This window comes from Mesocricetus auratus, unplaced genomic scaffold (genome assembly GCF_017639785.1).
Source record: "Mesocricetus auratus isolate SY011 unplaced genomic scaffold, BCM_Maur_2.0 Super-Scaffold_4256, whole genome shotgun sequence".
Lineage (NCBI taxonomy): Eukaryota > Metazoa > Chordata > Mammalia > Rodentia > Cricetidae > Mesocricetus > Mesocricetus auratus.
Window position 1 is genome coordinate 41,244,251 of NW_024429182.1, and position 14,921 is coordinate 41,259,171.

At 42.2% G+C, this 14,921-nt stretch overlaps 1 protein-coding gene across 1 annotated transcript in view; it reads left to right on the plus strand.

The window, feature by feature from the left end:
* The window catches only part of Rorb (RAR related orphan receptor B), a 180,932-nt gene extending 166,956 nt beyond the window's left edge, over positions 1 to 13,976 (plus strand). Inside the window, exon 10 of the mRNA XM_005063775.4 lies at positions 6,607 to 13,976. Within this exon, the coding sequence (XP_005063832.1) occupies positions 6,607 to 6,762 (156 nt within the window). The 3' untranslated portion in view covers positions 6,763 to 13,976. The remainder of the gene's footprint in view (positions 1 to 6,606) is intronic.
* Positions 13,977 to 14,921: the final 945 nt, after the last annotated feature.

Sequence of the window (14,921 nt, forward strand, 5' to 3'; positions counted from 1 at the left end):
TTTTACATTTCGAATCTATATTCACAGAACACAGCTCTCTCCTGGGATAGTTTGCCACTTCTACCTGCATTTGTTATAAATACAGGAGCCAGGAGAGCATGGGGAACAATGCATGGCAGCTTCTTCCGGGAACTCCTGGAAGAGCCCAGACTCTGTCAGTGTATTGTAGCTGTTTACAATGAACCAGCACACACTGTAAGGCCAGAGCCACAAAATTCCAAGGACTGTCCATCAGATCAAGCATCTGTAAAGCATCAGTAGGTTACTCTTCACTCCTCAAGTTACAGGTTGGTGTATTCATTGGGGTTCTGTAGTTACCAGTAATCCGAGGCAAGTTTAGCTGAGCTAAAAAGTGAAATGAGATGAAGCTGTAGAAAGGTATGATGGAAGCTAAAGTTAAGAAAGAAAAAAAAAGCAGTTCCCACTCATGGAAATGCTGGAATTGGGAAGCCTTAAGATTTTTCACATTACATTTATTCATCTTGAGGTATTTAATTTCTCTCTCTCTCTCTCTCTCTCTCTCTCTCTCTCTCTCTCTCTCTCTCTCTCTCTCTCTCTCTCTCTCTCTCTCTCTCCCCTTCCCTCCTCCCTCTTTCTCTTTCTCTCTGTCTGAATACCAATGCTTTGCTTCCTGGTCCTCATCCTCATGAGGAAGTAACACTGAGCTCCTTGAGTTCCTTGTCTTGGCTGTGTTTAAAAAGTACCTTGAGGCTATCAGTCTGATTCCAAATGCCAGTCCCAACTGATACAAATGCCTACTTCTAAAGTCACCCTGATGGCCAGGTGGAAGGAAGATGCGCCACAACATGGATGTCATGAATAGGCAGAGGAGAAGAGGGAAGAGTTTATGATGTGGAAAGGATTCTCAAGCTCAATATTATTTTAATCCAAATGCCTAAGTCTGGTTACACAAAAATCAAAAAAGAAATTTGAACCTGGACAGGTGAAATGCAAGTGTTCAGCCTCTCCCTCTGCTGCTTTGATCCAACCATTGCTGGCTTCCTGTGTCAGGATGGACAACTTCCTGATGGAGAGTTTTACCCTCTGCTTGTCCCATTTTCCCAACATCAAATGTACCACTTCTAAAAATGTGAATTCTCTCATAAAACCTCTCTCTGGAGAGAAGCGTAGGATTGTTATCTCTCGTCAGCTAGCGGCTTTCTCTTCTTGTAGACCACTGTAGACATAAGCCACAGCTTCCTTCTTGTAAGAAACACTTGCCATAAAAAAAGGAATGTGAGATGCCCTTTTATAGATCTTCTGTCTAATTCTGCGATGGGGATTATTTGGATGTGAAGGAATTTCATGATGATTTCAAATTGACTGCCCCCTCCATCTCCAAGTGCTTCTGGATCACCTCCCCAGCTGTTTAAAAAGTTGTTGAACCATTAACTGCTGCTGAGGCTGCTCTGAGCTCCCTTTGAAATGGGGGTCCCCAGCTGCAGTACATAATATTAATGAGCAATAAGCGACTGCCTGCTGCTTCCTCGAATGGGCCCTTCTGGGCGCTGCCAAGTGCTTGTCATTGTCTCTGCACAGCCTCCTGGCCTATCGCATCTGCAGAGAGGTGATACCCCAGCACTGCCATTCCCACAGCTGATGGGCTGTCTCAGCCAGCCCCTTCGGAGAGTTTGACAAAGCTCTCTCGCTTTCTCGGTGTCTTCTGCTGACAGTGCCTGTTAGCTACTCAGCCCATTCTACAGACAAACAATAGAAAACGGACTTAAGTCCCACACAAGAGACAGAAGTGAATAAGCCAGGCTCTGCGGAGATGTGAATTTTTATCAGAAAGAGGCCAAAACCAGACATACAGTTCTCTACCTCTAGTCAAATGAGAAGCCGTCAAGAGTTCAGTCCTGCTCTTATGTTTTCAATTTCCCAAATGATCCACCCATAAGAGAAGTAGCAAAGGCTGGAAAAACCATGGCACTAGGCTCCAGTCTACAATCAGTCAAAGAACAAATTTATTGCCAGAAGAAAATGAGAAATAATCGTGATTTTGCACACTCATTGCAATAAAAGCAAGTGGCTAATTTTCCCATGAAATAGCATATAATGTGCTCAGACTCAGATTTGGGTGCCTAGCCAAAGACTACATTGGGTCTCTGCTGCTGCTGTTGGCATCCTATGACTGAAGAGCATGGCCCTTCCCCTTCTACTTCTTGAAGGAAATGACGGCTGGAACTGGAAGCATCACAGCTTACCTTTCATTGTCTGCTTGACTGGATCGAGAATCACCACACTATGTCTGAGAGGGCACTTCGAGAGAGGACTAACTGAGGGAGAAATCCTGAATGTGCTGGGGATGTCTTAGTTACTTTTCTATTGCTACTAACAGACTCTGGGACCAAGGCAACATGTAAAAGGAAGCATTTGACTGGGGCTTGCTTACAGTTTCAGAGAGTAAATCCATGACCCTCAAGGCACGAAGTTAGTCTGGCAGCAGATAGGCAGGCATGACTCTGGAGCAGCAGCTGAGAGTTTACATCTGTATCCAAAAGTTGGAGGCGAAGAAAGAAGCAGGGCCCCGGCATGGTCTTTTGAAACCGTAAAGTCCACCCCCAGTGACACACCTCTTCCAACAAGACCACACCTCCTGATCCTTCCCCAAACAGTTCTACCAAGTAGAGACTAAGTGTTCAAATTTCTGAGCCTTTAGGGGCCATTCATTTGAATCATCACAGGGAAACTGCAAAGAATAAAGTGTCCAGGGGCTAAGGGTCTAGTCAAAATGAAGTAAAGCACGTGCACACACACACACACACTCACACACACACACACACACACACACACACACACACTGCTAGCTGCCTGCCTTGACAAAATTCCCTCTATCCCACGACTTCCTCAGTGCCATGATAAACTGACACTTCTGAAACTGTGACCCAAAATAAAAGTCCTGCACATGACATCATTCTCTGGTATTTTGGTTGCAATGACTAGAAAGTAACTAATACAATAGCCATCATGTGTGTCGTCAGCAGACGGCAGGCAGCACTCTAAAACCATGTGTATTGACTCATTAAATCCTCCCAGCCTCCCTCTAAAGCAGGAAATGTTATAGTCACCATCTGTGCTGGCTAGTTTTTATGTCAGCTTGACACAGACTAGAGTCATTTTGGAAGAGGGAACCTCAATTGAGAAAATGTCTTCACAAGATTGGCCTGTGATCAAGCCTGTGGAACATTTTCTTGATTGATGATTGACGTGGGTGGGCCAATCTGACAAGGAGTGGGTGGTCTTGGATGGTAGCATAAAGTGGGCTGAGTAAGCCGTGAGGAACAAACCAGTGAGCAGCACTTCTCCATGGCTTCTGCTTCAGCCTCTGTCTCCAGGTTTCTGACTTGAGTTTCTGACCTGGCTTCCCTCTGTGATGGACTAATAAGCTGTAAACTGAAATAAACCCCATCCTCCCCAAGATTTTTTTGGTCATAGTGTTTTATCACAGCAATAGAAACCCTAACACAACATCTGGCTAAGAAGGAAGCTGAGTTAAGCGACTTGGCCATGACTGAGTATGTTTGGCAGCACTAGGATCTCAGCACAGACAGCCTGATTCCAAAGCCTGCATCCATTATTCTCTCTATGTAATGCCTGTATGTCATCAAGGACTCTCAACTTGTCCCCCATCATATAATAGAAGGAGCATATACATGTCTCCCTCTGTAGACATGGAAATGTCTTTGTCACCTGAAAGAACCTACTCAACACTCAGGAAATAGGACCAATTCAGAGAGAATACAGAATTTACTTGTCGATTTTGAAAGTTTCCCTCCTCCCCGCAAATCTGAGCCTCCGAGGTGTTGTTTCTCAGAGCCTATTCCACGGGCTCATGACATGAGTGTTCACAGGGGATGTTTACTTCAAGCATGGATTCTGACATACTGGAACTGAATCCCTGGGAGAGGGTCCTGGTTATCTGCACTTTGAAGAAGCCCTCCAGTGATTCTTAGCACACTAAAGATTGGCAGTCATTTCACAGTTGCATCTGGAAGTTTCGGCAGCTTGCAGATCATCAATTCAACAGCCGATGATTATGGGAGGCTTTCAGAGCTTCTCCGCATTCAATAGCTATTTCAGGGAGCACTGTAATGTGCAAGAAGTGTTTCTAAATTGTTGTCGTTTCCTTCTGTGTGAGGCAGCTGGTTAAGAAAGCTTCAATAATTTCCCAAGGGCTCCAGTTAAGTGGACACTTATAAACTGTTTACATATAAAGATATACAAAAGACACTTTTCTACACCAGACTCAAAGTGAGTCTTTCAGAATGGTATTCTGGTCACCATTGTTTATGTTTAAAGCCAAAGACTGGGACATGGACCATAAGAGCTGCCATATTCTGGCTGCGCACATCTCTCGGTCATCATCAACCCCAAATCCATGCTCAACTACTGCCTCAGTTAGCCTAAGCTGCCTTCAGCACATTACATGCCCAGCATCTTTGCCCCCACCCCTGCCATCCTGGGCATGTGAGGTTTCCCTGCCCAAGTGCCTGGGCAGTTCTCTCTCTTCCTTCCCTGCTCAGAGTTGCTGTCACAATCTTAGGGAAGGCTTGTGACAAGAAGTTAGGATATCCAAGTATCTACCACTTCTTGGCTACCACCCATCACTCTGACCACAGCTTTTCTCTCAGGATTAATCAGTGTGGCTAACTTAATCTCCAATTGTCTTAGCAAGAACACTATGGGCAAAATCTGGAACAGCTTTGTGCCTTCCGGTGTCTAGTGAAGCCTTGATATAAAATAAGCATGCAGTTAATTGCTATAAAGTATCTTCACAGAAAGGAATGCCATTCATACTGTTGAAGATAAAGTCTTGATGCTCAGTCTGAAGTCTGACATGGACAACAAAGCGTCGACCTTTTTTCTCTCCTAGCCTTTCTTCAGACAGCAGCAGAGATGGCTAGGATGCAGAGCCAGAAGCCTCAAACATCTTTGAATGTTTGAAGCCTCACATCATAAAGATGTGTCTAGATCCCTTTAGTGTGTCAGCAGCTCTACTCCTAAAGCTAGTTTTACATTTCTTGTAGCATCCTTACAGAATAATTAGCAGTTAGAAGGAAAGCTCGTGGATGAGGGGGAATTCTGATTTTGAAGAACCACAGGGTAATTACATTTGCTGTTGCACTTCGAAGGCTGAAATACATTCCTTTTGGTGAGAGAGGGGAGCTGACCAGGTCATCACGTGGGTTTGCTTAACTACATTTTATTATCATCACTTTTTAGTCCATCTTCAAACAGCTGTGTGAACTGTAGGAGAGTTTATTCAGTACTGACAGTAATATTGCGGTATGAACACATGCTTAGGCTAACTGGATACTAAAGGATGTTTGCAAGCATGTTTAACATCAGAAATGTTCATCTCCTAAGACCTTTATAGCATGCAGCTCAATGGGGATCCTTTAAATTATTACAAACATTGCTTTTCTGCTTTAACTCAAGGAAATACAATTTAATATGTGATTATGATTGTATATAATATAATATAATGATTTGACATACACATCACACACAGATGTTGGCTGTAGACACAGCTCCATGGCAGAGCACCCGCTTGGCATGCACAAGGGTCTGGTTCCATCTTTAGCACAGAAAAAGAAGGAAGAGGAGCAGGAGGGACAGGGTACTCAGCGAAAGCCTGGTGATTACCCGCTGGTCTTCCACTTGTTTGTGAAACACTTCCCCAAGGACATTCAAAGCCAGGACCCCTCAGACTTTCGTAAGGAAACACTCTCACTTTCTGCATCATAGTGAAAGCAAGATTAGGGAGGCTCAGGTAGATTTGGTGAGTTTGACTTCCGAGTACTATGGATCATACCTCAAACAGATTTTTTAATCAGTGTACAAAATAATAAACTTCATTATGACACCTTCATGCATAAGGCAGCGTGTACTTCACTCATATTCGTGGCCACTGCCCTCTCCACTCACCCCCAGTTCCCCTCCTGCTGGTTTCCATCCCTTCCTCCCCACAGTCTGCCTTTGTGTCATAACCTCATACTGCTTTCTTTTATTTTCCTAATACTATCATCCTTCAAAGCTTAGCAATCTAATATGCATGTCCTAGGAGTCTGCAGGAAATGATGGATAATAATACTATTAGTTAACAATTATATTTCATACCTGCAGATTTAGGAACACTTTCATATCAATTTCCTTACTCCGTCCACATAACTCAAAGAGAAAGATAGGATTAACAAGCCCATTTTACAAGTGAACAGACTGAGACAGAAAGTGCCTCAGTGTCCTTGACCATTAGGAAGCAGGATTCCTATTCAGATGGCTGGCCTGCTCAGCACCCACTCACATATACTAAACAAGAAGACCTCCTGTGCATATTTTATTTCAGAACAATGAACCAGCCCTCCTTCCTTGCTTGCTAGCTTTCTCTCTCTCTCTCTCTCTCTCTCTCTTTTCTTTCTTTAGACCATGGGATGAGGAATGTTTTTGTTTTCTTTTCAAGGGAAGCTGAAAGTGAGTCCTCTCTCTTTCTGAACATCTTTTTCCAAAGCCATTTACCTTTATCCGGGACCCTAAAAGACACTAATTCACAAGACAGTCCACTAACGAGCTTCCCTCTTTGTCTCCCTCTGTCTCTGTGTTCTGCAGTTAATAGCCAAGATACCAACTATCACGGCAGTCTGCAACTTGCATGGGGAGAAGCTGCAGGTATTTAAGCAATCTCATCCAGACATAGTGAATACACTGTTTCCTCCATTGTACAAGGAGCTCTTTAATCCTGACTGTGCTGCGGTCTGCAAATGAAGGGGATGAGAACTCTCAGTCACGGAATGCATCGCCGCTAAGACAAAAGCAATGTGTTCATGGAGACTTAAGGAAAATGTCACTACTGCAACATTAGGAATGTCCTGCACTTAATAGAATTATTTTTCACCGCTACAGTTTGAAGAATGTAAATATGCACCTGAGTGGGGCTCTTTTGTTTGTTTGTTTTTGAAATGATCATAAATATACAAATATAGGACACTGGGTGTTATCTTTTTTAATTTTATTCGGGTATGTTTTGGAGACCACTGTTTATAGAATTTTATTGTAGATATATACAAGAACAGAGCCGTACTTTACATGGTTACTTTTCCTGTTGATTGTTCAAATATAATTTAAGGAAATTCCACTTACTAGGCTTACCTATTTCTATGTTTTTAGATAGTTGATGCATGTGGAAATTTGTAACTGTCTTGGAAAGTACTGTGCATGTATGTAATGAGTATATAATATGGAAGAGTATTATATATGACTATTACGTATTCATGCACTGTGGCTTCAAATACCGTGCCCACTAGCAATGGAGGTTCATTCAGGCTTTCTCGTGTGATTTACTACTTTCTGTTATATGTTACTTTCATGTTAGACAATCAGGATTTTCTTTTCCAGCCAGAGTTTTCACCCATACATAACAACAGGATAGTACCCATTCAGAAGCAAGTCTACAAAGGAATCGGTGTAACACAGAGCAGCTTTCTCAAGGCTCCATCTCGATCAATGACTTGAAAGTCCTGACAAGATGGCACATGGTGGGGGGGATGGGGTTTGAAGCCATTTTCCTGTTCCAGCAATCAGGCTGTAAACCAGACAATAATATTTCTTATTTTTTACAACAATGCATAATATTAGGGTTCCCCCCCCCTTGGATTTAGATTTCAAATTGTGAAAGAAATTTGACTTTCATGCTTTTTTTAGCAAAAAAGAAAAAATAATCAATCTATGGACTATGACCACCATCAATGTTTTCAGAAACATTTGACAAGAAGGGTAAAATAAGGCCCCAGTGCTATTTTGTGCAGACATTTTCTAACCATTTTCCCCTAAAGAACAGAAAGAAATAGAACATACAAAGCAAAGAAGTAATTCATTCCATTCATACTCATTACAATCTGTTAGGAAACATGTTAATAAAAAAGAGAAGGCAATCTAGAGCCTGGGACCTCTAATTTTTCAGCTTCAAAATACTGTATTATAAAAATAGAGCAAAACTGTAAAAGATTAGAAAAAATAAGTGTTTTGTTTATGAGACTGATATATCCCAAAGCCAAAATTCTTTCCTACACAGATTGAAATGGCATCCTCTGTCCGGACATACTGGTTATTTTTTTAGCCACTTAAAAGAGCAGAATGCAAAGGTGCTCTATGCAGGGTCTTCACCCATATCCCTATGAAATTAGCCACCAGAAAAAGCCTTTAATATGATCTAGTCTAAACTAAGACTTTTGAAGAAACAGCTAGGGGACACATTCATGTGTAAGACATCAAAAGCTATGATGTACTTTAAGTATGGCACAGGCCCTAGCTTATAAAAACCTGCCCTTTGTCCTTACACACACACACACACACACACACACACACACACACACACACACACACACCTGTTTCACTACATAGAAGCTTTGTTTTTAGTTTCGTTTTTTTGTTTTTTGTTTTTAATTTCTTATGCTCTCCTGAAGTTCTTGGTTGAGAGTCATCTCAAAGACGCCTCAGAACTCTGGAGGACAACCCAAACAGTAGTACTGTTAATCTTTCCTTTTCAAAAACAGGGGCTTTTCTCACCTCATGATTGATGAATTCCAAGCCATTGGGGGAAAACAAAAAGGCTTTAAAATAATGAATCTCTTTTTCAACCACTGTTATATTCAATTAATTTAACTACATTGAACCAAATTACCTTTGGTTCTGAGAAGACAGCTGTAGACTGCTTATTATGCTGCTACAGGGACCCAGTTCTTTCTGGTGTAAATGTCACTCCTGCTAGCTCTTTGTATAAAGAATTAATTCCAAGAGTCATATTTCCTTCTAATGGAAAGATACTTTTCTGATTGCTAGGAAAACAGGGTAATGGAAGGCGCTCAATTAAACCAAGCTGCTTCCAAATTTGATGTATGTTTTATGATTGGCTTGTGATAGGCAATGCTTACTGTGTCTACTTGGCATTCCCCTTTGAGCTTTGAACTCTTGTCAAACTTTGTTTTCATTGTTCTGTTGGCCCAGAGTTTCCCATTGTCAGCCTGTAAATCCCGCTGGGCTGCAAAGGGAGTCATTTAGTGCCGCCAGTTTACCTTAGAGGATTTACATTGGCTTAATTGATGAAGTAGCTGAGGATTTTTTTTCCTCCTTTGCCCCACGGGTGGTGTAGGAAAAGATTATTCCCCACATTTGTCTCAGGGGGTACTGGTTTTGAAATTGTGTCATTTCCACTAGCGCTAGCATTTCATTGGGACAGCGTGAACCTTTTGAAGCAAAGGGACAGGAAACAGAGCTAGGAGGAACTGAACCAGAACCAAACAGTGGTAACCAGTACGGGCACAGCCCCCTTTCCCTCCAGAGGGGAGAGCTCCAGTTTTGGCTGCAGTTGCCAACCTTTCCCTTAAAAGAGGACCAAGTCATGTTTTTAATGGTAAGAAAGCCTTTAAACACTGCCCTTTGAACAGCTCAGTGACTACATGAAATTTCAGTAAGAAAAACTCTTTTACCACACACAGTCTCAGCATGCCGTTCCTTCTGAGAACTGGCTGACGTTCAAAATGTGCTGGGATGAGGCTCACTCTGGAAGAAGGAGCTGGGGTCTGTAGTCTCCTTCATGCCTCAAGGATGACAATCACTGCTTGATGCAGATGTTGCACTGAATCTGCTCAGGGATGCTTCATAAAAAAGGAAAGAAAAGAAAGGGAAGGAAGGAAGGAAGGAAGGAAGGAAGGAAGGAAGGAAGGAAGGAAGGAAGGAAGAAGAAAATCCTCGAGAAGGGGAAGGGATAAACAGGAAGAGACAATAAAACCTAAGAGGCACAAATTAAACATGCCAGTGAGAGACCCTCTCTAACAGCCTTCAGACCAGCCCCAGTGGTGTCGTGGCAGAACATGAGTGAAATGCTTTTCTTCTTTGGACCTGCCTAAAAGTGCCACACAAGTAAAGAGATTAGTTTCTTTCTTAAAGTGAACAAAGAATAGACCATCCAGACTGTCCTGCTTATCTCCCAGTGAATCCAGGTTTCCCGTGTAAGCCCTTAGCAAAAGAAATGCAGGATCTAACTGTCATAGGACACAGCTGACAGGCTGTGTGAATGACAATTCCAGGGACTCTGTACTCTGTAGGAAAAAAAAAAGGCAGATTTTTTGGAGGGAAAATGAGAGATTTCAAATCTGGGTTGGCAGATACGAAGAGCCATGCTGTCTGTGACTTGGCCTTTCTTTATGTTAGTTTTTCTGGGGATCTTTTATTCCCAGATTAGACACTGAAGGTCAGGATATACTTTCCAAACACATTTCCTGCATTTTATTTGTCTTAATACTTTCTTCAGGGTTCTGGGCTAAAGGACTTCTAAGTCAAAACCATAGAATACTGTGGTATTAGGTGATTAGATTCCTCTGGCAGTAGCTGAAAGACTCTAGGCTATGCCCAACTGGATATTAACAAGAGGCATCAGGGGACATCAGTGCATTTCCATCATGGCTGCCTTACCAAGCAGGTTATTTCCCAGCAGGCAAGCTGAACTATTAGGAGGAAACCTTGGAGATGCACAGCCACCTCCCACTGGCTCTCCATAATGCTGCACATAAGGGGCTCGAATTCTAAGATAACTCTTAGATCCCAAGGAAAGCTTAAAATGTTCTTTTTTTTTTCCTTTGCTGTTTGCTTACATCCTTAGTTTCTCTTTATTCCAGAAGCAGGAAATTTTTGGGTGCTGTCAAATCATTTTTTCTGGATCCTTTTCTCCTGTATTAATTCTTGTTTCTATTGAAATTATCACAAAGGGGGAGTAGGTTCAGGCAAAGACGTCTCTGTTCTGACGAGGACCGAAAGGTAGCAATAGCTCTGAAGTGTGTACCTGAGGGAAACCTCTGCAGAATCCCTTCATAAAGAGGAGGGAGACGCCACCAGGATGAAGTGCTATTTGATGCTCTATTTGCAATTGCTGGTACATGTGCAATCAGAAGAAAGGCCTGGTGTGGGGAGCCATGGGGCCTTTCGGGGACAGGTTAATAACCCTTTTTCTTCCAGAGAGGAGTATGTTTCAGAACCAGAGGTACCTGACTGTTTAAATCAACAGATAAAAGCTCAAAACCCCCCAAAATGGCAAGGAACAGATGCGAATAGTTTCAGTTGTAGCAAGCTGGCAAGGGAATGCCCTGCCTATGACAGGACAGCCACCATTCGACGAAGGTTGCATGCTGACGGTGCTTCTGAATTATGTACGCTGTCTCAGTTGTAAATGATGACAGTTGACTCTGAGCATAGTAAAGACCAAACAGCCACGTCTCTGAGCAGAAGAGGTTCATAGACTGCCAGCTTGCCACCTCGGCTTGATATCAAAAATCCTAGTATCTAGAGGTCTATTGTGCTGGAGCTGGTCAGGCTAAGTTTGAAGGGAGATGACATTAGATGCTAGTACAGAGGGGGAGAGGAGAAATCTTGGCCTTCTCATTCTCAATTTAGTTTCAATATTTACCCATTACTACGCAGCAATATAATAGCAGGTGGCTTGAACAAAATAGTAATTGAAAGATAAAGGCAAGCCGGTTAAGGATGGCTTACAAAAGACACTTCCATATGTCCTGCCGAGCTCCACTGTGGAAGAGCCCAAGAGAACTAGGTTTCTTGTTCATTTTTTTTCTGAAAGTCAGATGTATAACTTTTATGTTTTTGAGCCTGTACATGTGTCCTTAAATGTATGGCTTCAAATCTGTGACACTCTCCCAGTTTCTCTTAGCTATACATTTCGCAGCAATTTATTCTATCATCGAGATAGCCTCGCCCCCTTGTTCTGAAGTGCAGGTCACCGGCTCCTACACAGCAGGTGGGACTGTCTGTCTGTGCACTTTTTTCCTAAGCTGCTGAAATTCCTCCGAGGTGAACTGGTCACGGCAACCGTTGCTTCCCGCACGACCAAAGCACAGCCTCCAGGGGATCAGAGAAACCAGGCCAGTGGTTGTTCTCAGAGCCAGAACTAAAGCACAAAGATTACTGGAATTAAATAAGACCAACAAGGAGAAGTGCAGGTTGTCTGCACCCCTGTTGGCAGCATGAGGCTCACAACACTTACATTCTGGCTGTGTCGAATGGTGAACACCCCCACGTCACCAGCACAGCCAGACATAGACACCCATGAGGAATGTCAGAAAGCCACAAGCCCCACACCCAAGCACAGCACCATTTGCTCCAGCCCATCAACACACACCCAAGAATGAAAACTACACCCACAGAGAACTGAGTATGTATTGTAGAAATGTAGAGGAAAAATAAAAAATATTTTTTCAAATGTAATTACTTTTAATATATGCTTGTGGAAGGTCTAATACAATGTATGCTGTCTCTGTAATTTTTGCTGTAAATAACTAGAGACGGTGAATACACTGATTTTTCTATGTCTCAGTTTAAGCTTAAGACTTTGTAACACTTTTTTAGAGGGGGGTAAACAACAAAGATAAAATATGTACTTGCTTCCTTCCTGAGTGTTATGTACCTCTCAGTTTTTAAAATGGAAAACGGTTGTAATGGTTTAAGCATCTTGACGGGTCATCAGTGTTAAGTATATGCTTCTTTTTGTAATACAACTTAGAAAGGGACAGGGCTATCAATTAACTGCTCCAAAGAATTCAGTATTGAAGATTGGCCTAAGACCTACAAACTCTATCTAAACTAGACAATATGAAAAAGGAAGACTTAAAAAAAAAGACTGTTGTCTAAGTGAAGTCGTCTTTCCTCGTAGCAAATGGCTCTGTCCAAATGCATTTTGCATGGAATAGCTTAAGGAAAACAAACCCTGCTTTCTGATGAACAAAATATTTTTGTACGTGTTTATTTCTTTTTAATGACTTGAGGTCAGATCACTCATTCGCTGAAGCCATAACTGACCTCCACCAAATAAATGTTGTAAAGAAGCTGGGGGAGGGTTGGGGAGAGACTGAGAGGTAGGAAAAATCTGAGATGGGGTGAAGATAACAACACAGGCAAGAGCAGGGCCAGTGAAACTGATGTTTTTCCTGCATCCCAAATAAAAGGCTAGTATTTTATGATGACCGATTTATAAAATAAAAAGATATTTAGATTTAAATGAGACGTTCCAATATTTTTGAAATCCCTGACAATGCTCCCTCGCTTTTAGGATTGAGATAAATGATTTTCCTGTCCTTCTGATGTTCTGAGATTTAATGCTTCTGCCACAGCTCCAGCCTACAGTACAAGGTGCAGAGCCACTGAGTCCAGAGGTGAAGCCCAGGACTGTCCGGGTCTTGGCTGTGCCTACTCCACAGCTGCACCTGGAGGAGCAGCCTGGAAGGTATAGCTTGCTCCTCCTTAGCATGCACACCACTGCTGGCAATGCCCCCAACGCTGCATTGCCACAAGTATGTAAAATAAAAGCATTCATTCTGAAAAGCTAAGTATACTTTAAAAAAAAAGAGCAATGTCTCCTGTAGTCAACCACTGATTCTTCAGGAGCTGAATTATGCTATTACCATATACTCTTACCAGCCTGTAGAGGCAAAAGACAAACTACAAATAAACCCAGTGATATATGTAGTTTTTAAATCTACAATTTTCTGCTCTCTCTCTGTCTCTCTCTCTTTCTCTCTCTCTCTGTCTCTCTCTCTCTTTCTGTCTCTCTCTCTCTGTCTCTCTCTCTCTGTCTCTCTCTCTCCTCCCTTGTTTAATATATAAGCCCTAATTTCTGTGTATGTGAGTAAAAAACTGCAGCCTGAGTCATTTAGGAAGTAAGCATTGAATTTTTTAATTATAAATATAATAGATTAAAGCAGCACTCCCTAACAACTAAAGAGAGTTTTATATTACTTTAGAATGTAATGGGATTTGTCCTTATTTTATGTCCTGTAAATTATTAGTTGAATACTGTTAGCATTCCCAGATAATGCACACATGATTTCTGAATGTTTCCTGTAAATGACAATCAATGTTTATGACCTTCCCTCCTTCAATGCTGAACAAATTAAAAGAAGAAAAAGAAAATAAAAGTCTCTCCTGGTGGTTTTCTTCACACACAGGGAACGAGGAAGGAGGGTGTGGAGAGGACAGATAACGGGGCATTAAGAGCAAGGTCCTGTAGACTCGGCTTACAAAGTTGTCTTTTTTCCAGTGAATGATGGGTAATCATTTTCACTGGCAACACTTGTGTTTTCCATATCTGCCCTATGTGAAAAGTGATTTCGAAGAAAAGACTTGAAGTGAATTTTGACCACATAGCTTACCAGAATATCATCAACTTGACCTTGGTAAGGTGAACTGGTTGGTGAAATGTTTTTCTAAGAGACATACTTCCTCACAGCTAAAGGAGGAGCAATGTCTCTCAAAAGTAGCAGCTCTCTGTTCTCAACATTTGCATAAAGGGAAGCTCACCCACCTCTCCCCCAGCAGAGCCATAAGCAACCCCCTTTGAATATTCTGTTGAAAAATACAGCAGGTTTGAAATAAACGAAACACCCCCTATATCTGATGAAGTTTTGTGTAGTGACTCCCGATCAAGTCTCTGGATCTGTGTGGTTTGCTGTTTTGTTCTTGGTGAAACTCACTGAAGTCAGTGTTTTCCAGCACACATGAAACCCTCTGATTCTTACTCGACACCATCCTGTAGAGTAGGTAACAGTCAACAATCACAGTTGCAAGGCAATGTTGAAAAAATAGTTTTAAAAGAACCAATTGCTTTCAGAAGGTTGGAGTGATGCAGGTTGGACTTCCCAGAGCCATGAGGTGCTCTGGGGGAAGTGACATGAATTGAGGTTTCAAAAGTAGAATCAGTAACTCAGACAATCAACGGAGATCAGCTCACCTTTGGAACCGGTAATAACCCTTGAAGGATATGCTAAGCAACATCTCCACTCAGGACATGCAGATCCCAGGGAGTCCTGTGTGAAGATCACAGAAGCAGAGCTACACTGTGACAAGGAAATGCTATATGTTTC